General features: G+C 37.7%; 1 protein-coding gene across 2 annotated transcripts in view; it reads left to right on the top strand.

Moving 5' to 3' along the window:
* LOC135707255 (sodium/potassium-transporting ATPase subunit beta-2-like) overlaps window positions 1–27,782 on the top strand; it is an 85,389-nt gene that overhangs the window by 48,920 nt on the left and 8,687 nt on the right. For both annotated transcript variants that reach the window (XM_065229050.1, XM_065229049.1), the window contains exon 3: window positions 12,564–12,704. In XM_065229050.1, coding sequence (XP_065085122.1) covers window positions 12,564–12,704 — 141 coding nt within the window. The remainder of the gene's footprint in view (window positions 1–12,563; window positions 12,705–27,782) is intronic.

Here is a 27,782-nt window from a genome sequence, read left to right as displayed (position 1 = left end):
TGGTGTATTGAATAGGAACGTTCGCTTTCTAGACCTTGTTCTGTCTAACGAAGCTGCAACTCTGGCATGTACCGTTTAGGAAGCCATAGAACCTTTGATCTTTCTTGATGCAGACCACCCTGCTTTAGACATCCTGATGAACCTCCCAGCGCCAATCGTTTTTGGGGATTGGTCAGAAAATAACCTCACACTGGATTTCCGTCGAGCCGACTATGTTGCGATTAGTGCTGCTATGTTCGGTACCGATTAGCTGGATGTGTGAACGATGCCGTTGAATATTCCAGTCAAATGATTTGAGATATCAAAGCTGAATTTGTACCTATTGCTCGCCCCGCACCAAAGCCACGGTATAGGGCTAAATTGCTACGAATATACTGCCAAAATCGTTCGTACACTATGAAGCAGGAGTTCAACCGCACAAGTAACGACTATAGGAAATGCAACAGATTCCTGTATCGACGATATGTCTTCCGCACGCAATCATCTCTTCGCAGAAATCCTTAGCGTTTCTGGTCGTTTGTAAAATCTAAAAAGAACGAACTCGGTTTGCCATTGTCAGTTCATCTCGGTGAGCAAACCGCTGCCGCCTTTTTGCTCAACATTTCATGAGTTCGTTCAATGAATCTTCGGCCTCACCAAATCAAGTCACGATTGCTATAAGCAATTCTCCAACAGATGCATTTGAGCTCCGTCCGTTTCACATCAGTGAACATACCGTCAATCTAGCTCTTCAAAGGTTGAAACTCTCGTTTGCTACCCAGCCAGACGGCATTCCTGCGTCCGTTCTGAAGCTGTGTTCGGAGTCGTTGCTCACTCCCTTGGTAAAGTTATTTAATCTGTCACTCCAGGAGAGTAAATTTCCTGAGGCGTGGAAATTTTCGTATATGTTCCCCGTCCGATAAAAGGAATGTACAAGATTACAGAGGAATCACAACACTATGTTGCTGCTCCAAAGTATTCGAGATCATCATCAATGAGGCACTCGTCAGCTCTTGTAAAATTACATCTCCACGGTTCAGCATGGATTCTACCCAAAACGGTCAGTTACAACCAATTTGACCGAATTCGTGGCGCTTGCGTTCGGACAATGGACTCTGGCGGACAAATCGACGCGGTTTACACTGATCTTAAGGCTGCATTTGACTGAGTAAACCTCAACATTCTTTTGAGCAAGCTTGAGAAACTCGGAGTGTCTGGATCCTGTATGTGGTTATCAATTGCATCGCTGATAGTGATGAGTTGCAGCTGACTGTGGATCGTACGAAGAGTTGGTGCTCATGACGCTCAGCATCAACAAGTGCAATGTGATATAATTTCACTGCAAGCAAAACCCGATAATATTTGATTATTCCATTTCCGGGCAAACATTAGAGAGGATTAGGTAAATGATTTGGGACTAACACTCGACTGTGAATTGACCTTCAAACCGCAATACAATTACCTCAAAGAAGACGGAACGCGCATGCTGTGTTTGCTGCTAAGATCATTACCAGCTAGATTGATTCCCCCGAATTACTTCGGCATCTTTTCTTTTACGCACCTGAGAGAGTGATTAGACAGCGTAATTTTGTATATCTATATATGTATATGGAGAATGTTGATTGTATTGAATGAACCTATCCGAGCCGTCGCTAATGCGTTTAATGACGTCTATGTATTGTTTGACTTTAATGTGCCGTTAACTGTTTTATTAGAAGACTGTCCTGAATTAGAACGTGTCCTGTTTTTGTTTTAATTTTAATTTTTAATTCATCAAGACAACCATATGTCAGATGAATCATTGGAACAATAAATAATCAAATATATATATATATATATATATACACATATATATATATATATATATATATATATATATATATATATATATAAAATATAAAAATGAACTTCTGTCTGTCTGTCTGACCCTTATAGACTCGGAAACTACTGAACTGATCGGCGTGAAAGTTTGTATTGAGGGGTTTTTGGGACAGGAAAAGATTCTTATGATGGTTCGAGACCCCTCCCCCCTCTGTAAAGGGGGCTCACATACAAATGAAACAGAAATTTCTGCATAGCTCGAGATCTAATCAAGCAAATGGAACCAAATATGGCATGTGGAGGTAATAGGGGGTAGCCCCTTAGATGAGAGGGGGGAAGGCTACGTACAATATAGCATGCTTTTTTTTATTGGCACATAAACTCAAGCTAATATTGAATCCCGAGCAAGGGCGGGTACACTCAACTAGTAAACAATAAAAACGAAAAATTCACATTAACCTTTTTTAGGTTTGGGGTCAATATGGCCCGAAATTTACTTTCAAAACGGAATAACTTTTTACTGTGAGTATTTAGAGCTCTGAATTTTCTTGACTTTTCCTTATTCGTCAAGATTTACAGTTCTACATTGCATTCGTTTTGTTTGGACGTTTCTGAAGAGGTACAGCAAAAAGTTACTAATAAGGTGTTAACATGGAACCGGTATTCAGTACATCTGGGTTAGGTCAGTAGCCACTAGTAACCATAATATTCACAGCAAAAAAATAATTTGAACATCACATCAAAGTGGATGCACTTCAATTGTATCGAAAATATGGTGTAATATTACTTGCCAAAAAAGAACAAAATTATCATTACGCTGCTTAAACTGCATTTGTTTATTTTTGTGCCAATAAAAATTACATGAAATTTTGGACATGATTGAAGTGCATCCTCTTAGATGTAATATTAAAATTTAGTTTTTGTTGTGTTGGTAAACTATCCGAAGATTCGTTCCATAAGCATCTATTTGATGTGTTTTGATGTGTCGCATGACCATTCTTATGAAAAAGTTTATTGTGGTTACCTTAACCGGTATCCGGAACATACGGATTAGATCACTGGCCACTAGAAACCAAAATATTGGCAAAATATTCGAATAACCGATTTAAACACATCAATTTAATGTGTTATGTGTATGACCATTCTTATGAGCAAGTTGATTGTAGCTAACGGAACTGGTATCCGGAACTTACGGATTAGGTCACGGGTCACTAGTAACTAGATTATTAACAAAATGCTTAGAGATTCGGTTCATACGCATCAATTTGATGTGGTTTGATGTGTCACATGACCATTCTTATCCGGGTTAGATCAGCAGCCACTAGTAACCAAAACATTGGCAAAATATTCAAAGAATCGTTTCATACGCATAAATTTTATGTGATTAGATGCATCGCATGACCATTCTTATGAGAAAGATGATTGTGGCCACCGGAACATCCGGGTTAGGTTACATAAAAAAAAACATCAATTGTCCTCAGTAAGGGATTGATTTCACTATGTAGATGTACATTGGTTTCACTCCCTAAAAGATTTAAGATATTTGATGAGTCACCAACATACCGGCACTGTGGCCAAACCTGATTTCATTCGACATCGATTTCTTTTGACCATTTGCGTCAAAAATGGTTCTATATGCCAGAAATTCAAAATTCAGACTCTGACAAACAATTTAACTGTAAAAATCTTATAGGTTTTATTACGAAAACCTTGTCAATAATTAGTTTTAAATCCGGTCAATATGACCCGTTGATAGCGTATTCGTCACAAAAAGTAACACCCAAAGAAGGTTAATTAGTATTATCAGTATTATTCAAATGTCGAGAATAATGATTAATCAATCTGATATCCGATGTATTGCAAACATTGAAGGCATAGGACTTTGATGTATTCATAACTTAAGGGGGAAGTACACTTTGAACGTCCAAAAAGTAAGGCATTTTCGTTAATTTTTTTAAGCAATAAAACACTCAGGGAGGGCAAATATGTTATAACCCATTTATTAGTCATCCTTCGAACTACAATTTGTATTTTTTTTTAAACTCGATTGGCGTCTCCCCGTGGCCGGTGCACCAGGTCCTCGCATGGAAGTCGGAAAACGGCGTGGGAAAATACTCCTTTCCATGTGATCCTGGAACATAAATCCTGATTAGTAATGAAATTTGGGTTAGAAATACGTATTCCGATTTTTTTTAAATTAATTTTTTCAAAAGTTGTGGCCTTAGGAAAAAAAAAGTCCATTTTTTCATCCTAAAAATGCTTACAAAATGGTGGATTAAAAATACATTTTTGACTAAATCGAAAATGTGGATACATTTTTCTAAGCAGAATTTAATTCTGAACAAGAAAACCTAGGCGATATCCAAATTTGATGATAACTGGTTAGAGTTAATTCCCACGCCAGTTTGAAAAACCCCGTTTCGAGATAAACGCGTTTAAAGATAAAATTGCTCTCTCAGCGCGCCGGTACATGTTTTAGGAAATCGCTTCGTAAAGTGGTAAGGAATATTCTGGCGGACTTGGAGTCTTTTCTTAATTAAAGTATACATCCCAAGGAACATTTAAGGCCAAAAAAAATGCATTTTTTTTTTAAATCAAAGTGTAAAGGGTGTCCACGATGAAATTGCCACACTATGAAATTGCTCTAACTTTTTAACCGTTGGGTAGAATTTAATGAAAATTTGGGTGGATTTAGTTCATAGTGCATTATTTACATCCTGCAAGTTTTAAAGTCCTGTGATCAAAACTCGCGGAAATGGAGTCGAAAGAACAGCTCGTGCGTGATAAAATCTTGCGCATTCATCACGAGAACAAGGATCTCTCGCATCGTTCCATCGCTAAAACGTTGGGAATCGCGAATTCCACGGTGTCGCGAGTGATTAAGCGGTTCGAGGAACGGTTGACCACCGATCGGAAGCCCAGAAGTGAAGGAAAAAGTATTCCGTACAACACCAAAAATCACAACCGCGTAGTTGGGGCCTTCAACCGAAATCCGAACGCCTCCGTTAAGGATGTGGCTAAGAGGCTGCACCTAAGCCGAAGTTTTGTCCAGAAGGCCAAAACTAAGGCTGGGCTTCGAACGTTCAAGGTACAAAAGGCCCCTAATCGCGACGAGAAGCAGAACAAGTCCGCCAAAACCCGTGCCAGGAAGTTGTACCTCAACATGCTGACGAAAGTTGAATGCTGCATCATGGACGACGAAACATATGTGAAGGCCGACTTGAAACAGATCCCCGGCAACCTGTTTTTCACGGCCAAGGATAAGTTCAGCGTTCCGGAGCATGTCCGCACTCAGAAGATGTCCAAATTTGCGAAGAAATTCCTGGTTTGGCAAGCCATCTGCACGTGCGGGAAGCGGAGTGCACCTTTCGTGACCCAGGACACGATGAACGGACAGGTGTACATAAAAGAGTGCCTCCAGAAGCGGCTGCTTCCTCTCCTGAAGGCCCACAACGTCCCAACAATCTTCTGGCTGGATTTGGCCTCATGCCACTACTCCAAGGACGTGCTGAAGTGGTATGCGGACAATAAGGTCAATTTCGTGCCGAAAATGTTCAACCCTCCAAACACTCCGGAGCTTCGCCCCATCGAGAAGTACTGGGCGATTATGAAGCAGTACCTTCTTAAACGACCTAAGGTAGTGAAGACAGTCGAGGAACTGAAGAAAGTATGGGTTTACATGCAAAAAACGGTTGATTCACAGGTTGTGCAGAATCTTATGGCCGGGGTTAAGGCCAAGGTGCGGGCATTTGCGTATGGACTGTAAATAAAATACGAGTAAAATGGTAAAATGAAGTTTAATAGTTATTTCTCAATCCCTGAAAATTTGATGGCAATCGGATGAAAACTCGAATTTTGCGAATCAATTTTGTGTGTGGCAATTTCATCGTGGACACCCTTTACTCCCCCTTTAAGAACAATAATATGTACTTATGATTAATAACATTATTTCATAACAGTTCTTACAAATACTAACATTGCGAAATTTAGTACTATTCGGAGACGAACCAGTGTTCAGCTAAAAGTCGCCTTAATAAAGATAACTAACTAATTAACTAGTACTATTTGTTCACATCTATCTATAAGGAATATACTCTAACCGATCGTTAACTGAAAAACCTTTTGCACATCAAAGCAATTTAAATGTATTTCATAACTAAATAGTTTGATAATCGAAATGCATATCAAACGTAGAGTGTATTCGAATGTTGAGACCTTAAATCTTAAATCGTAAAAAAGTTATACAGGGTTAATGTCCCTAATGTTGGCCTAAGTGTTCCTTATATTGGGCCCATACATAAAATTCGATGGGAAGCATTTATTGCCAATTTTTCACAAGCATCCAAAAATATCCAATTATATTATCCAGATGACGCACTGTTTTAAGAAAATTCGAACAACAGGAGATTTCTATCGATGGGCCCAATTAGAGCCATTTTCAGATAAAAAAAAATATTTTTTAAATAATGTGGTTTCCAAGCATTCAATAGCAGGTCAAAGTTTCAACGGTCAGCATAATTTCGAAAGCATCTTTAGACTATCGATGCATTTGTAAATATCTAAAAAAAAAAGATAAAAAATGGATCACAAAGTCAACAGCATTTCCAAAAAAACATTACAAATGCCTATATCACAAAGTCAATATAATATCACAAAAATGTAAAGACTTGATAAATAATAGATCTGATAAAATACAGTTGTAACGTAAAAACAGTAATAGCATAATAGTAATCTGTCCAAACACTCGTGCCGAAGAAATGATACCCCTAATCAGTCTACCTGCTGGCACCTGAATACACACATCTCAATCAGACATCCGTTGATATTGAGTAACTCACCCCTTCTGCACTTCAAACGTAACTAGGTATCGAGCACTGAGTTAAGAAAACTAAAACCTCGTTGTTTTGCCGACAAATATTGACACCTAGATGTGGGCAAACCTTCGGAAGTCATGTGCCCATCCGTGTCTCTCCATTCTATGAAATTGGCGTAATAATTGTTTACCGTCACAAACTTCAACGTGACAATTTTGTGTCGAGTAGCGGTTTATGGGGCTCATCGATGATGGAAACAAATTGATGCCCTGGTACTTAAGTGGCTTTGAGCCGTTCTCACCCTGGGTGCATGGGGGTTGCATTAAAGTTCGCTTTGACACGTTTAACAATTAGGCTACCGATAGCGGCTTCAAGTGCGTATAATTTGGTTTCACAACGTCTCTGTGCAATAAATTGGTTTGGAGAGGCTTTTTGTCCTCGTGCCTGCAAGTCGACGTCAATAGGATGGTGGCATGAGTTCCTCGTTGCAAATCACGTGATGGTGCAGATTTGCGTAAATTCCGCGATCCTCGGTCAAACCGGTTGCTTGGTGATGCTTGTAATTTTTTTATGATTATGAGAAATCAGGAGCGGTGGATCTTGAGATTGCTTGGGTTTTGGTCGTTCGAATGATAGGGTAGAGCGCAACTTCATCGTAATCGTCGATTTCCGTTCGATCGAGCAGAAAATATAAATAATATCAATGATTTCACCGTGCACAATTCAATAATACGTTTGTTCCGATGCGTTAGCTGAACAGAACCGCGATCGCGTTGTATGAATTTATTTTATTTATTTACATTCATTGTTCTCAAAACAAATCACTTTTTTTCTGCGATCATTTGTAGAACGAAGAAAAACTTAGACAAACCAATGCCGTTTAATAGCGTTAGGACGGAATTGAAACTACAAATTTGGAATCAAGAAGCAGTGTTAGATTTCTTAAAATATCTCAACAATTTGTGACTCTTTATCAAATCCAACGGTCATATAGAAATGTACATAAATTTGGAAGAAAAAATTTTCGGTTCATATCCGTTCGAAAAAGTGCAGATTGTACTTAGTAGGTCGGAAGGTTTTTTTTTTTTTGAAAGCTTCACGTGTGCTAAATCAACACAACTCACCAGCTACAAGTAGATTTTTCACCATCTCCAGCACCATCCGCTTACTCTAATTAGTTGGTTCAATGCTAATGGTTGAGTGCAATTAGAGTATTTCTAGGATAGTCTAAATGCACCTCTGGGGTAAAATGACCCCACTATTTTTTCAAGCTTTCCGAATGGCAATTCGTCAGCACTTGAACTAGCATTCTGGCGCATAAAATCCCAGAGGTAACTTCCATACATGACGAAGTATTTGAAGGTGGAGGGAGGGGGATCTAAAATGGGTTCGTCATTTATGGATGGACTCCTAATTAGTACTGCCAGTCGGGATGATATTGGGCCAAAAATGAAAATTGTGTATTGTTGCAAATATCTTGAATATACAGAAAATGATAACTTAAGTGTAACATGGTGCAAAGATGACATGTTTTTTCAACTCCTGGAGTAAGTTGTATCACATTAACGAGTTGTAAATGATGTTGTCAAGCTTAGTGGCATAGATACTAGAAAAAAACCTTTTTAAAAAATGTCTTCTAAACCTACTCAAAAAACACACTTTTACATAGATAAACGGAAGTGACATGTGGTCCCCAGTCGTATACACTCAGGTCTTTTGACGTAGGACTACGTCTGTGATTTCTATATGGGGGTACACTTTGTGAAAACAGAAAATGGAACATGTAACAAAATTATGAAAGATTTTGAACGATAATAACTCAGCTGACCCTGGACCAATTTCAATAATTTTATCACCATTGAATCAGAAATATTTCTACGCATCTGTCGAATATAATACTTTATCAAAATTTCACAATTGAAAACTTGATTGTCTGCGAAAAGGGATTTCCCTAACACAGATTACAAAGTTGAATTCAATCCGGTTTCACCAAACGGTGTTTATTCAATTACCCCGTGAGGAGTGTGGTGTACTCCAGTACACAACGAAAGGCTCCCCGCAAGCAGCTAGCTATCAAGGCTGGCATCAACCACTGATTGGATTTAGTTCAAATAACCGTGTGTGGTGGTGTCCGGTTGTCGGCATCATCAGCAGCAGCAGTGCTTTTGGCGCGTGGCGTTGAACATTGTTCTCCAGTACACAACGAAAGGCTGCCTGCAAGCAGCGAGCTGCAGCCCACATGAGCATCCATAGAAGAAGGAATAAGCCGCACCGCTATTGATCGGAATCAGTAGCTCTTGGTGAGTCGCTATGGGCCATCTATGCCAAGCGCGTCACCCTCATTACAAACAACATACAGCTCACCACCCTCATCTGTGTTCAACACCCTAAAAGCTCAGCATTACTCAACCCCCACGACAAAATGGTCTTATTCAGGACCACCATAAATTTGTTAAAGAGTAGTTTTTGGACATTTGTCAAGGTCATCATTCGGATGTCAGTTCCCATATCAAGAAAGAGCTGGAATTAGTGCGTAACACCTCTTGTGAACAATGACTTCTTTCGATGATGTCTTGAAAGTCAAGACTCGCCACGCAAATCAACATCAAAATCCGGTAGGACAAGACTTCCCCTACCCGACAGGTAATGTTGGTTTGCGTGGGCGTGTCTTGAATTCATAAAAATCAACGAGAGAAGTCATTATTTACAAAAACTGTTACGCCTAATTCCAGCTCTATCTAGATATGGTTAAATCTAACATACCATGTTCTTGAAGGCATCATTGGGGGTGCAATTTCAAAAACCAAAGTCAGTCGTGGCATGAAAGTGGTCTGATTTTGATCCAGAGATGATGGATTTTAATTTTTAATAAGTCAATCGATAGGATTTTTTTCTACGGATCTGTTAAAACTAAGAATTAATCATTTTTCAAAATGTCATTATTGAAAATTGCACGAATGCACTATTGGCTATGATAGTTAAAATTATCACCGATTGCCTGCGAAAAGCGATTTCTCTAACACAGATTTCCAAGTTGAATTCCATTCGGTCTCACCAAATGGTGTTTATTCAATAACCGTGTGGTAAGTGGTGGCGTTCTCCAGTACACAACGAAAGGCTGCCTGCAAGCAACGAGCTGCAGCCAACATGAACATCCATAGAATGAGGGAGAAGCCGCACCGCTATTGATCGGAATCAGTAGCTCTTCGTGAGTCGCTGAGGGCTATCTATGTCAAGCGCGTCATACTAAAGAGTATAGACAGAGAGAACCCCGCTCAAATTCCTGTTCTTACACAAAACACAAGCTCCTGCTGCAGTTAACAAATAAGATTTTTATATAAGACCACGTAGTTCTACGTCACCATTGCGTACAACCCCATAGGGCTGTCTCTTGTAGGTTTTTTTTACACGGGGGATGTGTACCGTGTAAAAAAACAAATTTTTAATTTTTCACGGTCAAACATATTTAAAAAAAAATGTTGTTGATGCCATTTGTTATTTTAGTATGCTATGGTCCATATGCTAGACGAAACTTCAATTGGAACTGATGTTTTCTAGTTATGATTTGTTGACAAATATTGAAAACGCCATTTTGAAGATTTTTACGGGATTAAATATGGCGGAATGTTTCCGCTCAAATGAGATTGACTGACAATTACAAACAATTATGGAAAGTTTCATGCAAATCGGAGATCTCATAAGATGGATTCGCCGTTTGGCGTGGAGCTGCTCCATAAGGGTTTGGAGGCCCTTATTCAGCCATTCCATTGCAAAACGATGTGGTGGTTCTCAGAATTTCGTAAAAATTAGTAGTTTTGTTCCTTTTCGCAAAAATTAGACCCATTTCTATGTCCAAAAAAACGATTTTTTGGTTATTTTTCAAAAATGGCTTTTTTCAAAAATTCATAACCTTTTAATTATTCACCCGATTTCAAAGATTAAAATATCAAATAAAAAGTAATTAAAAATACTTTTTAAAAATATCAATTCCAGAGACATACTTCAAGTCCCCGCGTACATCGTACGGGTTAGGCAAAAATGTGCGTCTATCTCTAAAAACTGTCGCATTAATGGCCCTTCGCTCATTTTCAACTTCTATTCAATTTTCATACTGCCGTACTCTAACGGAACTATCCACCTACCCTCTTCTAAAGATCATTCTCTAGCTAATAAATCATCACACTAAAGCTTCATGTTAGCATTTCCAACCAACTCTGAAAATCGTTAACTTCGCGTATGAAGTAACATAAAAACACTTTGAATGCATTAATTGTATTTATCATTTTTTTTTAAATCGATTTTTGGACCATCTTAACATGGCAATGATCACCTTGATAACAAAAAAAGAGTATAAAAATTTTACAATATTGAACAAAACAAAAAAAAATTTACGAAATTCTCGGAACCACTATATCGTTTTGCTATGGAATAGCAGGTTTATTTAATTTTATTACAATGAGATTTCATTTTCATTCATGACAGACGTAAATATTTCAAGCTGAACATTGAGTTAGGTCCTAAGTAACATTTATCGATTCTCTTTGTCGACTTTCTCGTTAATAACTTGATCACATAACCGTTCTTGCTATGTTTGTCGTATTATATACTAGATGCTGTGTGTGCTTAAAATAACAGGGAATTATCGTGGAGATACAAAGAGAAAGTCGACGAAGAGAATATGTCAATGTTACTTAAGACCTAATGCAATGTTCAGCTTGATATCATTGATGAACATATTCACATTGAAGCACCCCTCACCATCCCTCATCAATGTATGAGTTTGGTTAAGAGGATGCTCGACCCGATTCGTACCTTCCTCAAAAACTGTCCTGTGCTCGCTTTCTATATATGTAAAATTTTCACACTGCCGTACTATATCGGAACTATCAATTCTATACTTTCATCTCCTCATCTATCGTATAAAATTTCCACTTTAAGTCTGATATTTGACGTTAAGCAGTTGAAGATATATGTTTTTATTAGTCCAATGTCAAATGTATATGTTTTATTGGTCCAATGTCACCCCCACTGACGGTAATGGGAAAGCAACGACAAACCGCGGACTGTTCTACCCTAGTCAATTTCCTATGTTTTTAGGTGAGTCCGGTGTGGCCACCCGTCGTTCAGGCGTATTTTGAGTGCCACGAAGTGAGGGGTTCGATTCCCGCTCCAGCCGCTGAAAATTTTCCTAAAAGGAAAATGTCCCTACTGGAGTCCACTGGGAGGTGTGCGTTGTTCGTTGTTAAGTGTTCAGCAACCCCTGGTTTTAAAGACGACGGTGTCAATTGCCTTCTATTTTTTTAAGTCAAATAAAATTTTATCGGCTAGCTAATGTGATTTCTAATAATACACTCATGGCGGCGATGAGAGTCGTAAATAAACAAATCATAATGTATGTCGTAACACCATGCTCTGCAACCTGTTTGGCAAGGTTTGCGAAGGAATTTAGCTAACGCGAAGATGGACACTTCAAGGTGTTTTTTTTTTCGACCTGTCTACACCTTCGCCAGTTCGGAGAAGGATGCAAAGCAAGATGGAAAGGGTGATTGCTCACATTTAGAGGATTTTCGTGGAGCTTGTTATGGCTCAAATACGTTTCGTTTGCTAATTAAAAGGTATGCATTTAAATCGTAATTTTGTTCAAAATTACCGGTAGTTGTTTCGAGTGCGAGAATATGAATTAACCTTGAAGGCTTTTTGAAGATGGTTTAAAAACGTCTTAAGCGGCAATAAGAACATTTTTCTAGCATGCATTGAATCACATTAAGCATACGATAATAAAATAATATGGCGCTCACAAACTCAAACGTCTTATCTGAAGTTGGTCTGAATCTTCTTTCTGGAGACCATACTTCATGCCACCTTAACCAGAATTACGTTTGATGAACAATCACTTTAGCAGCTATCCTTGTCATGAACTAACCAGTAAATCTTATTTCCTATTTTCAGCCAAAATCGGTACATTCTATATGGTATTCTACTGCGTATTGGCTGCCCTGGTCGCTGTCTGCATGTGGGTGTTCTTCCAAACGCTTGACCCAAGGACTCCAAAGTGGCAGCTGGATCAGTCACTCATCGGCACCAATCCTGGTAAGCTCCTTGCTATATTTTTCTTCCACCCACCAATCTCCCACAACAACCCCGTCATGCCTCACGAGTAGTTGAGAGTGAGCATATGTTCCCCATAACCATTCAACCGCATCGACAGGAAAAACTCCACTTGACCGCTGCCGGCTGCCAAATAGATGTTAGTAGCATTAAACACTACACGCAGTATGACCGCGTTGTCCGCCAGCCTAGTAGTAGGTCAAACGATGGAAAACAACATGTAGCATCAAAGAAAAAGCGATGCACGAAAATTGTCCCTGCTCTGACGGGTCCGTATGATAGAAGAAATGACACCTCCTGTTGATTTTCCCTACGTAACCGAATTTCACACCCAGCTTCGCAGTCAGACATAGATCTAATTTTAGAAAACCCGATACCACCAGGCGGTGCAATTAGGTTGTTGTACCATCGAGTGATCCATTCTAGTGTGAAAATTATTCATTCAATTGACAGTATTGCTTGAAAATATATGTCATCGCAATTTTATTTGTCAATTTTTTTCATTGATAAAGTGTATGAATATGATGAAAGGTTGCTGTTAATCTTCATTTAAAAGTCATTATAAATGGATCGTATATCATGGAATGTTCTTGTTTGTAGACTGCTCAATGTTTTTTTTTTCTGTACTGTGGTTTTGAAACCATCGGCATGTGCATTGAGAGCACGTGCATTCAGTGTTCAAATATGCACTTTAGCCGGAACGCTCAAAGGAAATACTCACTTGTGCTTCATAGCTGTGTGCAGGTCTTAGATGTGAGGAGATCAGTTCACTGCCAACTTTAGCGTTGTTTATTTGAATTGAAAATGGTCTTCTTTGGAAATTGATTCCTTTGGTACCATGCTGAATTCTGAATGGGCAATAGGTCGTGTTGATTTTTGCAAAAATCAAAATTTGCTGGAAAGGTGTAAAACTGCTTGCTTCTTCGATTTTTATTTGAAATTTCTATGATTTAGCATAAAACCCGTCCTCAGGAGCATAAAGAAATGATATTTCTGATCACGTTTGCTGAAGTACTGTAAATTGAGCTAAAAATGAGAAAGGTAGTCGATTCAGAAATCAGGCTTGGGAGATGAATCAGCTTGCGACTGAAAATCTTGATAATAAAGAAATAAGTAAAAGAACCCATGCTAAATATTTTTTTAAAGTTTTTGGTTTGGAAACACTGAGTTTACCTAATGGTGCAATTATATAATTTTACTACTCAGGTAAACTCAGTGCTACCAAATGAACGGATATGAAATCATGTACAATAAATATGCGCACATTCTGAATTGAACAACTTTCATAGTATAAACTCAAAAAATTACTATCTTCAGCAATTCAAGAATAACTATTCTAAATGCTGCTTGAGTGTAGACAATTTTGTTTTAGAAGTAAGTACTTAGTTTCCCCAAATTCCAGAAATGTGTTTTTCCCCATTTTAAGAAAATTTGATTCACATATGTAAAAAATTTCTAAAATTTTCATACTTTTCAAGGTGTCTTTTACACAGATTTACACCATTTCTTAACTATGTGTCTATGCAAGTTTGCATTGTTGTCCAAATCGACACGGCCTAATGGGCAACGCCCGTACTACGTCATTGCTCCCTTTATAAAAATTCCATCACCGCAACTCGATCATCTGCAACGGATAGTAACAGCAACAGTAGCATTTGCATGTGATAAACTGTGTTCGCAACGCTATCACCGAACGGCGGCACAGCTGGGAGCACCCACGAAATTTGATCTACCATGTACCTATATCGATTTTGCTCAATGAAGTCGAACCAAGCTTGCTTGACACGATCGTCATCCTTGCCATTTTGGTTCGTGGAAGATTTCATACATTTTCCCAATAGATGTAATTATATTAAATTTAGTAGGTTTGCGCCTGGTAACATCACGGAAAAATTCCAAATCCGTAATTTTACTCAACGTTGGCCTAGAGATAAATCACTCGACATGGGAATGACGATAAATGCCCATCCGGGCATTCAACGGGAGATCGTCGGTCGTCGTATCAATTTCGAGAAGCGGTTGCAAATTGGGTCATTAGAATGCTTACACCGACGACTGGCTGATCTATGTACAGCATCTGTATACTGCTCAAACGTGGATATCTCGACGAGAACTTCAACCTCATTCATTCATCAGCTCTCCGCCCGTGGTCGCTCATTCATAGATTGCATAATGACAGGAAGCTGATGATTAAATTATTTCACTTCGTTTCACCGCGTAACCGATGATGCTTGTGTGAACTTGAATGGATGAATTAGCACTCGGGTTTTCGTCAATCAGCGATGGCAGTGAGCCTAGGTTTTGCGCGTATTGTAGTGAATCTCGGTATTACTACATGATTCTCCTATGCTGAGTACTTTGTAGCTAATCCAATTTGAAACTTCTTTAATGAATACTGATTGTATCTCAGTATAAAATATCTGATTTTAGGAGACAATTATTGGGAAAATGCATTCAACGTGTTCTAATTTGGAACCGTTCGAGCACTTTGGAATACAAAGTGTCAGGCTAAATGGCTTTAGTGGTTAATTGACAAGTTAAACCAGCATTTTTAAAAACAAGAATACTTTTGAATAAATAAATTATTAAATGATCCATACAAAATCAATGAACGCTCCTTAAAAAACACCCAAATGATCCATCCATAAAACTCCAGTGAAATCCCAAAAAAAAGTGTGAATGATCCATAAAAAAAATTCACTTTGATCCATATTTTATGCAAAATTTAGCAACACAATTGAAAAAAGTATCGCTAAATTTCAAAAGCATTTAAATTGTACGAATTACCCATAAACATATTGCAATGATCCATAAAACGTTCAATAATGAACCAGAAACTAATGAAATTGATCAAGTTTGCGCACTAAAAAATATAGGAATGATCCAAAAAATGGGATTGAATGCAAAATATTGAATGCTCAGTAAGCAAAATCGGTCGCTGCTAAGCCATCGAGCTCCTTTCATCACAACAAACCATTGCGACTAACGATCGCTTAAGCCTGGCAACAATAATTTATTTAATTTAATTTATTTATTTATTTTTAAATTTCCTTAATTTATTTAATGTATTTGCCATAACCCATTATCGCACAAATTATGCAAAATTTGGGCCATTAAATCGCATGATGGCGTCTTACAATCAATGCTGCGAAACCATTGACTTTTCAATGTCTCGGCATAAACTAAAACAATATTTTAACTCCATACGGAATCATGACTCTTAAGAAGTAAAAAAAGAATAGTAGACAATATTTTTTTAATACTCTTAAGAAAACCAAATTTATTTATGTATTTGTACTATTCTTCATCGGATGAAATAAATAAATAAAGCTATTCAATATTTGAACTTTTAGTCGCGAAAATCGCGAAAACATTAAATGGTCCCGAAAATCGCGAAGGGACTGATGTTCTGTCTCAAAAATTGTGGAATTCATTGTAATCTTTCCGTCCCGGATTATTTTGCTGTCATCAATTCTGTTGTTCATTTGGATCTCAATTTTTTACCGGTTTAAACTAAGCACCCTGCAAATAATCGAAAAATGATCTCAATTCCATAAGTCACTTCGCATTTACATATGGAAATTCCCTGGGGTCTGTCCAATGTAAGACATTTTCATGTTTTTTTTTATTTCCAATATGAACATAGCATTTTTCGTTGTCAAATCATGAACGAATCGTATATATGCGAGTAATTGACATGTATACCGGATATTCTAGGTTATCTAAATCGTCCTGGAGTTCAGTTGATTTGCCAAACAGATTCAAATTGTCTATGTGAATCGTGCCCAACCTATTGCTACGTATACAAGATGCTATAGGTTCTGAAATCATTTTGGAGATCAGATTATTTTTCTACTAGATCACACAAGACTAATTCAATATCTGCAGTATCGAAATATGTCCAAACTAATTTGCAGTGTTTATGTGGATCAACCTATTTTCGTGTATGTCAAATGTTCTAGGATTTCCATATCGATATTTCGATACTACAGATATTATCCCAGTCTATGTTGATCTAGTAAAACAAATCATCTGAACTGCAGGACGATTTTCAGAACCTAGATCATCTGGTATACGTGGAAATAATTAAACATTATCCATATAGACACTATGAATCTTTTTGGACATAATTCGATACTACAGACTTTATCCCAGTCATAGTTGATCTAGTAGAATGAATAATCTGAACTCCAGAACGATTTGGAGAACTTAAAACATCTGGTATACATGGCAATAGTTCATGCATGATCCACATAGACACTGTGCATCTGCCTGGACATATTTCGATAATACAGACATTATTGCAGTCTTGGTCACGCATGGAAAATCATTTGCATTCATTTCATACATTCATTTACATTCATTTGCCTCTAACTTTTTTCATCAACAGCATTCCGCAAAATAATGTATCAAGTTTCAGTAGGTTTTGTTATTAACTACAACTTTTGCTCAAAACTCAAACCTGTATCTCTTATGCATCACGAACTAGAGCGGGCAGAACTTGTTACTGTTTTTCAGTGAATGTAAAATACATTCACTGAAAAACAGTAGTGGCTTCTGTTCACTTTGGTTCGTCATGCATAAGAGATACGGATTTGACTTGTTAACAAAAGATGTTGCTGATAACAAAACCTATAAAAGTTTTATACATTATTTTGCGGAATGCTGTTGAAGAAAAAAGTTAGAGGCAAATGAATGTAAATGAATGCACGAAATGAATGCAAATGATTTTCCATGCCTGGTTTTAGTTGATCTAGTAGAACAAACCAACTGATGTCCTGGGCGATTTGGAAAACCTATAATTTCCGGTATACATAGTAATAAGTCGTGCATGATATATGACAAAGTCACATATATACGATTCGGTTATGATTTGGCAATGAAAAGATTCATAGAAATTAAAAAAAATAATAATGAAAATGTCTCACCATTGGACAGACCTGGACCCAAGGAATATCCGTGTAAATACAGAACGCGACGTGACCAAAAAGTGTGACTTTTGAATCTCTGGTAATTTATCGATTATGTACAGCGTGTTTGGTTTGAATCGGTCAAACATCGAGAAAACTAGAGCCAAATTAACTAAAACGATTAAGGATAGCAAAATATTTCAGAGACGCAAAGGATAACTTTTAAGAAAATTTTCATTTCAAATGAAAATGCATTCTTTTTTTTAATGTTTCATCAAATTTATGCCGGTATTATTCAATAGAATCTCATAATGTAAGGGTGTTTTATTATGGTCACTAATTACTCAGAATTTATACTCTACATAAATAACTGAAGATGATACATTGTTATTTTTTATTTTGTCAACGGTTACAAACGATACTCCTTTAGCTCAGTCGGTAAGGGCGCAGCTACAAAGCAAGTCCATGCTGGATGCGACTGAGTTCGATTCCCGCCCGGTCTATTAATTTTTCGGGTTTGAAAATGTCTCTACTTCCTTGGGCATAGGATGGTACAGGCATAGAAAGCTCTCAATTAAAATGTGAAGGTACTTCAAAGAACACTAAGTTGAGAGCAGGCAAAAATCGAATATGCTATAAGCAATAAGCTTGAAATGCCACGTAGTAGTATACAAATGCTATTTTTAGGCAATGTTGCGGATTAGTATGGGTGCCCATCATATTGTTTTTTGGTTTTATATAAACAGCAAAATGTTATAAAGCTTGGTTGATTTCAGCAAAAGATGTCAGTAACGTCATTTTTTTAAAGGCTGAAAACCGGAAAACACCTCAATTGAAAAAAAATTAGATTGTGGAAAATGGTATATTCTTCGAGATCACATTAGATTGTCAAATAATATTCCATAATTTAGTTAAACTTTTAAAATCTGAAATTTTAAAAGTGTTTATTGTTGCAAAATTTCAAATTTTGAACATTTCAGGGCGAGTGGGTAATTGGACCGAATGTGTGATAGAATAAACTCAAAAATTCTTATACATAATTAGAAAAAATAGAACTTTTCTGAAATCCCATTTCATATATGGCTTTTGAAAACACGTAAATAATGGAACTGCATCAATTGTGTCTATTTCGGATTCGAATTAAAGGATTTGCAGACGGTTTTCACTCAAGTTCATACGAAACGTGGTTTCGAAGGAATTCTCGAACTTTTACGACTCATCAAGCAGCGCACAATGGTCTCGTCCACTGTTTTTGGCAATTGTATCCCATAAATTTTCCATCTGAGCTGCCGTTTTGATGACTGTAACTTTCACCTTTCGGTTCCTCTTCATAATTGCCCAGTAGTTTTCAATGGGCCTGAACTGGGGACAATTGGGCGGATTGCGGGTTTTCGGGACAAACTGGACTCCGTTGTACCACTGTTACACTTCCCGGTTGTAGTGACAACACGCAAGATCCGGGCAAAATGTCATCGGACCATCACGTGACTGGATGATGGGCAGAATTCGCTTCTGGAGACATTCGGTTTTGAAAACCTCCGAGTTCATCATTTTCTCAATGACGAAAACCTTTGCGTGCAGATTTATCCGCAAACACAAATTTGAATCTGCCAGGGACATCCTTCACCTCCTTCAGCCTTCACTTTGTAAAATGTTAGTCCTGAAAGCTATAAAAATTCAGCCTCCATAAGCATGTACCCACCGGACTTGGTCAGCAAATTGTCATACAGCTTGCGAGCACGGGTTCTAGCTACGGTATTTTGCTTGAGTGATCTACACTGAAGTCTTTTTTACACGGTTTTTTTTACGCGGTTTTTTTTTTACACGGTTTTTTTTACACGGTTTTCCACGATTTACACGGTACGTTTTTAACGATTTCTCGACAACGATACAACCTATCGACTTGATTCCAATCACATTATCCGTTTCAAGCTATACACACTTAATCTAGCTCGGTAAAATCTCCAAAAGCTGATTACCTCGGCATTCTCTTTTGCTAATATCTCTGCAAAATATCTGTTTGTTAGCTGACAGCTCAGCAAAATGTTATTTATTAGCTGAGTCTCGGCAATTGTTTTACTGAATCTCAGTAAAATAAATTGCAGAATTACTCGGCTGTTGGAATCTCGGCCAAAATATTTAAGTGTGTAGGTAATCGAATGGCATACTTAAAAAAAATCACAATTTTTGGTGTAAATACAGAAATTTTTAAAATATGTCTATATGGACCATATCATGCTTTAATTACAAATGTCATCAAAATACGATTTTTTTAAAACATTTAAGCATGCGAAAAATCAAAATCCCGCAGGTTTTTTTTTTTACACGGTACGTATCCCCCGTGTAAAAAAAAGACCTGAGTGTATTTGGTTGGCTACTGGCGCGGTATGCCTGTAAGCCTTCGCGGTAGCGAATTCGCTTCACTGTACTACGGGTGGCAGCATACTTTTTTACTCAAATTGCAATCGGACATAGGGTTTTTGATCTAATTTCCGTCCTACTAAGGACATCGCGCACTTTACCACGCTTTTTGGAAAGGGTTTGAACAAAACATGGAATGTTTTCATCAAAGATAACTTCTAAATTTATCCACCTTTCCATACGTACAGTTGGATTTGATAAAGAGTCAAACAATGTTGAGATATTATTAAAAATCTAACACTGTTTCTTGCTCCTAAATTCGTTCTACGCGTTTCAATTCCGTCCAAACGCATTGAAACGCCATTAGATTTCCTTCGTTCTACGGATAAACGGAGAAAAAGGGGATGCGCTAGGAGCGCTTCTTTTGTTTTGAGAACAATGAGCGTAAATATGCATACAATGCGCTCTAATAGGATTTATAATGTAGCTAATGAACTAACGCATCGGAACAAACGTTTTATTGTTTTGTGCATTGTGAAATCATTGATATTATTGATGATTTCTGCTCGATAAAACGGAAATGGGCGATTACGACGAAGTAGCGCTCTTGCCTACCTGGGTTGCTTGGGATGGACCTCACGACCTTTCCATGGAGTTGACGGTTGGAAGTTCTACTCCGGCGTTTACTTTGAGGCTTCCGATTCGTCGTCAAGGTTTCCCTGTACGTTTTGAGCACGCACCATACGGTATTTCTAGGAAAATTCAACACTTTAACAAGACTCCCGAGAATTTTGATCAGAATGCCAATTGAATTTTGGGGAGAATTTCTCTAGGAATAATTCTAAATGAATTCAGAGGACAATCCCAAAGGAATGTGGAAATAAGTTGCAGGTAATTTTCAGAAGCATTTCAGGAAAAATGTAGGAAGAACTATGGGCGAATCCCAAGGTAGTTCCAATAAGACTTTTTATATTATGAGTAGAAGTACAGAGACTTCAGAAGCAACTCTGAAGGATTCTCAAGTAGCATTTTAAAGAAATCCGGGAGGAGAATTCAAAGTGAATTAACCTCACTACAAACTTACTTATGATATGGAAACAATTCTGACACCACTTCTTATGATCACGTAAGGCCTAGAAAATTTCTTAAATTTGGAATTTCCTTAAAATAATTCTCAGGATTCCTTTGGAATTGTACCCTCAAAATTCGATACCGTTGATATTTTTCACGGATTCTGGAATCCTTTTCACAATCGTCTTTACAATTTCCACCGAATTTTCAAAAAGCCATATCTGCTTTTATAAACAAAAATTCTAACGTCAATTTTTCGAAACGCTTGGCTCACTCATGCAAACTAACACCATCATAATGTTGGGGAAACTTTGCCCAATGTGGTGGGGGTGCTAGTTTTGTGGGCCTTAGTTCGACAAATTGACAATTGATTTTTTTTTTACAAAAGCAAATACGGTCATTTGAATATTCACTCTTGAATAGTTCTACAAAGTGACTGTATGCTGAAAAATAAGTGAAATTTTTTAAGGGTCTAAATTATTTTTTTTTTCGATGGAGATGAAGTAAATCTCCCTATGTGTCATTGAAATTCATGGTTTTTTCACGGTGACTTTGAATTCCCGGCTTTTCCCGGTTTACCCGATTTCCCGGTTCACTCGTCACCCAGATTTATGAATGAACTTTGACAACAGGCAGTAAACTAACGACTGTGAGAAACAATTATCATTAAATTCTGTCAAGCAAACTGGTTCCTGTCGTTGTGTAAAATGAATTATGTGATATTCTATCAACGTTCTCCCGCTGTTTAAATGGTTGACGATGTGTCACTCCGTTAAACATTTAAGGTCCCCCCAAACTGGCGCGTTTTTTACGCCGCGGCAGCGGTAGCGAATAAATCGCGTTAACCGCGGTAGCGATATTCGCGTGAGTACCCACACCGAAGCGACAGTTTTTTTAGCAGCGTCGTAGCGATCGTGAGCAATAGATTCGTCGTCGGATGAAGAAGAAACGCTTTTGCTAGTTTCTTTACAAGCAGAGGAAAATGCGTTGAAGTATTTTGGCAATTTCCTTGATTTTAGTGATATTTGTTAACAGTTTTGTTTGATGTTATAGATTTCTCACCACTGGTGATCACGGAAGTTCATGGAATTTTAAAGAAAGTTTGTCAATCTTTAGAAAAAAATACAAAACTTAACTTCCCCTGGAATGCATATCATCAGAACATCAGAATTTGCAGACAGAAGAATTTGCAAAACTTCAAAGAAAGTTTGTATATCTTGAGATAAATTTGCAGAACTTCAGGAAAATTCGTAGATCATCAAAAACTTTGCAGAATTTCAAAGAGGTTCACAGAACTTCAGAAATGTTGATAGAGCATCAGAGAATTTTGCAAAACATAAGGGAAGCTCACAGAACTTCAGGAATTTATGAAAGTTCAAGGAAGTTCATAGAGTATCAAGGAATTTCGTAGAACTTCAGGGAAATGTTTAGAACTTCATACCTCTGGCGTGTTGAGCTGTTGAATATTTCCTGAAGAATAATCATACTGAAAGTCTTGGGTGTTTACGATAATTTCTGAGAATGCTGGTATCTTTTTAGATTTTTTCGAAGAACTTTGAACTCTCGGACAGTCTATTGTGTTCGCTCTTAGTATTCTCGCGATATTTCAGATGAATTATCTCAGGAAACTTTTTTTAGTTCAGCTAAATGCTTCTCCGGAACTCACCTTTGAATTTATTTGTCATACTCCTAAACAATTCAAAGGAATTATTCTCAGAACTGAATTTATTTCTAAAATCGCTTTGGATTTTCTCCTTTCCTTGGAATTCAACTTACAGTTTCTTAATTCTCCTTATAAATTAATGTAGTTCTTCTAACATATTCCTTAGATTTAGCATAGCATATGCAATTGTACAAATTGTGGGTCAACTATCCTCCTTAGATTTCTCCTCCGGAAGCTTCTTTGAAGGGCAGTGAGTTTATAGCACTTTACCGATCTTTGTACAAGTTGAGCGAATTCCAAGTAGAGCAAGGAATTTTGCAGAAGTTCTTGCAACTACATATAAGCTCTGCTAGAATTTGCAGAATTTCGGGGGGATTCAGGGAGTTTTGTAGATGGAAATATTGTAGATATTCCAATGATAGTCTGAGATCTTGATCAAATTTCAGGGAGCAGTAAATTAAATTTGCAAGTTCAGACATCTTTGAAAAAAATAGTTTAGAATCAATTCTTTTAAGGTTTTCGTTTTTGCCATTTTTTTATCACCTGAAAACCACTTTCGGTACAAAAACCGCGCTTGTTCGGCGGCAAAAACGCTGAAGACAGCGAATCGAAAGCGAACGCAAAAGAAACGCTGCCAAAACGCGCGAAGAGCGTCAACTTGCCGCGTTGGTTTGAGCGCTTCCGTAAGCCACCATGCATTTAAAACGCGGTGATTTTTCCGCCGCGAATTATTCGCTGCCGCCGCGTTAAAAACGCGCCAGTTTGTGGGGACCTTTATACAGCAGGCGAAGAGCCGACAAATTCAAATCGATTCACCTGTCACATTGAGTTCAAACGCTCATTTCCAGCACTACTGCTCGGACGCCAGCAACGCACTATCGAATATTTTCGGTGTCCAATGGCAGATGAAAAAGTGTTCTCACCGATTTTGTGAGAGCGATATTTTCATGGTTTGAATGGGAGAGGAAAATGAATAATCGTTGAAGAATGAGAGATGAAAATATTGTCTATTTTCAGCTTTGCCAAAAGCACCTTGAGTGATGTGTCACTTATCTTGCAGCTGAGCGAGAATTTCGATCTCTGGTAAAAAGTCAAGATGAACAGTCTCGGTAGCTTGTTCACTGAACTTTCCCAAAGCAAACTGCATTACTTTGCAAAATTGTGGAACGTGAAATCTCAAAATATGAAACTTCTAACTGTTAGGAAGTTCTGCTTCTCTCCATAATTTAGCTTAACGTGCGATGTACTGGTAGTATTCAGAATCTAGCATGTAGGGTAAATGTTGGCTTCGGCACCCATTGACTGTTTTCGGCAACCAAAATTTAAACGTTAATTTCACTATATTTTCCCATCAACGCACTTCCCTGAATGTGTCCAAACGATTGTTTAGCCTTTCAGCTTCAATCTGATTATATTTGAACGATCGAGCAATCCAGTAATGCTACATTTTTCTTCAAATAAAGCATACGCACTACAAAATGAGGTTGATCTCGAGTTGCCGATAATAGAACAGCTGGTTAACACGCAGTTCTAATGGGAAGGTTGCCGAAGAAAAAGAGACTGCCGACAATAGTCACACTCACCTGAGAAGTTTGGAGCGTTGTAAAAACGCTTTCAAAACGTTTTGAAAAATTCTGTCGATTGGAATGGATAGAGAAGCAAGCAGCAGATGAATGTAAACAAACAGACACATCATATATGTGCGTGACGCTGAGAAAATGCTAGTAGAAGTGCAGACGCTGCTTAGATTGACGAGAATACGTAAATTCCCCTATTTGAAGCACGACTCATATACCTTCTGAAACCGTTCAAGGGTCTGAAAAACATAAACTTATTAAAGAGATTTTTAGCCTTAGGCTAGTTCATCTCTTAAATTTTATCATCTCTATGCTATATAATATAGCATTGATACCATTTGTAACAATCAAATGGACCCGTGCTGTGAATTGAAAGGTGTTCAATTGGCATATTGGCTGTATCTTGTTATATTGCTTCTTGTGACCCACTGCTCAACTACTTCGGCATCAATACATTCAACGTAGTGGCGTTAATTATGCCAAGCGTTATGTACAGCACTGGCTAAAAGAATCACATAGGAGGGGTTATTTAATGCAAATGAAGGAATTTCTAGGAAGCTTCTGGTTTGCTCCATTCTGTCAAAATTTTCATGAATATTTGTCAATGATCCGGACCTGTCCGACAAGAAATTCCTCGGAGCCTAACAATATGGACATGGGTACGATGAATTATGCCCCATAATTCCAAGCAAAATTTTAATAATTTTCAGGTCACCTGCAACCACAGCTTCTAACCTGTTCAACTCTAACAGACTAGTCCAAATTTGGGATATGTTTGAAGACTATACTGGAATCAAAGGAACAACAGCTAGTAACAACAGCAGTGGCTTAAAATTCTTCTCACCAGCCTTAGAGCGTTCAATGGCTTCTTTCTGTACCAAGTATAATGTAATCTTCAGGAACCGAACTCCACCATCAATGTCACTTTTGAGGAAGAAATCCTTTTCCTCAATGTTCCTTCCATCACAAACGAACACAACTAATTTTGGGACATTGTTGCTATGTACAACCAGTTTGAAAGTAATTCTTCTCCGTTAATATCGAAAGGCAAATTAGTTACTTGGATACAAAGCTGGGAATCCTCTGAGGTTTGATAACAAATAACAAATCCACTATCGCTTGTGATGTTTTCTCTGACATTAAGAACTCACAACACTATCCCCCAGCATTATCTTTCAAAATATGCAGCATATTCTCGTGCTGTTGAACTTTAGTGCACCAATGTAACTTTCCTTTTCCAATTTCCGAGAATCAAAGTTTATACATATTCACAGTGCGTGGTTTCTTTTGCTTATTGAAAAGAAGAGGTCGTCCTCTTTATTTCTTCGGAGTCAAAAAAAAAAGATAAAGGGGAAATTGATGTAATGTTGGCCTAAATGCCCCTAATTTAGGCCCATACATAAATTCAGTAATCGACTAAATGTTCAATAGCGACCAAAAATATCCTGTAGTATCCCTATGACACATTCATCTAGATAAAATTGATAAAACTCGATTACTTTTTCAAATGGACGTATCAGCTTTTGTAAACAATGCATTTGATCGTCAATTTAGCGTAACTGGTACCTCGCACACGCATACTAACACCACTATCAGGTAGGGGAAAATTTCCCCTGTCTGATGGTAGTGTTAGAATGCGTGAGCAAGCTGCTTTTTAGTGATGGGCCCAATCTTACATCCGAAGGACAACATTAGAGCCATTTCTCTTCTGGGAAGACTTATATGAGCAGCCACGCATATCTCACATTGTCAAGCCTTTCAAAGCATCGGTATTAAAAATAGAAAATTTCAAGAATTTTAGAATAATTGTACAAACTTGTCCACTTCTTGTTTCATGCTTGATATTAAATTAGTTAGAAAACAGCTCCACATCTTGTTTAAATTTATTATTTGAATTGTTTGTGCGAATAACAATAGAACAATATAAACAAATGCGAGTAGGATAAAACCAATTTGTTATGTCAATATCTGGTATATAACGATCCTTGATTATTTGTCGCGCGTTTTCGGAAATAGCTCTTAAATTCACCTTTTTTGATACACAGAACACAAACACTTTACAACAATTTTCTTCATGTGCTTTCGGCTCCATCGCAAATATCAATCAAAAGCAATCAAACAATCAATCAATCTCTGTTTAATTCAGACTGGAATTACGTAGGTCTATACAATGTTTTTCTTCTACTGCATGGAGTAGAAGTCATTGAACTGAACTTCAACACACCTACTGGGATGTAAAAGTTGTCCCCTGCCAATAATGGGGGAGCCTAGAGTGGGGAGTCCTATCTTATAGCGAATTCGTTTATTATTCAGTTCCAACCTCGGGTTTCAAGATTGGGTCTGCTTTAAAACTTAGCTCAGGTTGAGCTTCGCACTGACAAAAAGTTCGGTTTCGCACTGGGTTCCAACCCCGATAATAAACAAATTCGCTAGAAGTTGGCTATTTGTTTGCTCACAAGCAGATGATCATAGGTTCAATTATCAAAACATCCACATAAAATCAAGACCAACAATTGAAATGGCCTTAACTCCATTTTGTAAACAAACCTTGTAAGGCCATTTTCTCGTGAACGTTATGGTCTGTTATCTGTGATCTTTGGTCTAACTTCTGCGTCTGTTTCAATTGTCTAGGTGCATTACGGAGGGACGCTGGGCTTTTATATATATTAATTATGTAATCAAACTGTACTCTTGGTTGTACATAATCAATGTTTCAAAAATGCCTCAAAAGTTACTCTTATAAAAACTTTTTTATTTTTAGTTGTTCCATCCTGGAGTTGCTCCCAAAGCGTCCGGATTCTCTTCAAGAATTTATTAATAAAAATATAAAAAAAAATCTAAAATGCGTTTTTTGAGTTATTTCAATTAAAAAACCAAAAAAAAATGTCAGGGTATATGTGTAAACCAAATCGAAGATAGTCGACCACGATTTCAGGTTTTTTGAACTCATTCTGGATATAATCCCTCGGCTATAATTGGTTGTTTATGGAAAACTGATCAATACGCGGCACCGGTGGCGTAGTGGTAAGCGTGACTGCCTCTCACTCCAAAGGGTCTGGGTTCAATCTCAGTCGGCACAGTCGGGATTTTCTGATCACGCCGTTGGTCGGAAGCAAAGCCGTTGGTCCCTGGTGCATTAGTTTGATGAGTCGATAAAGGTAGGGTCCCTGGTGTGGGAGCTGCCTTCCTGGCCTCGGTAGCTCAGTGGTACTCAGTACGGAAAACAAGATCGACAATCAATGAAAACCTAAAAAAAAATATAATGCTGTAGCTCAGAATTGAGGCTTGGATCCAATTATAGCGAAACAAAGGCTGGCATTAGGAACAATCAACCCAGATCAATGCTTGCTGTACATAATGAATAAATTAATTTTCTAATGAAACGTAAAATTTTGAGAATAAACAAGAACTGACGCATGTGTGAATCAACTAATAATGTTTGTGAGATACACTTATGGTGGTAAGCTCCAACCGGTTT

This window comes from Ochlerotatus camptorhynchus, unplaced genomic scaffold (genome assembly GCF_037179485.1).
Source record: "Ochlerotatus camptorhynchus isolate MF236.1 unplaced genomic scaffold, CSIRO-AGI_Acam_v1.1 ptg000306l, whole genome shotgun sequence".
Classification (NCBI taxonomy): domain Eukaryota; kingdom Metazoa; phylum Arthropoda; class Insecta; order Diptera; family Culicidae; genus Ochlerotatus; species Ochlerotatus camptorhynchus.
The sequence above is the reverse complement of the archived record's forward strand: the minus strand, read 5'-3'. Positions and strand labels throughout refer to the sequence as shown.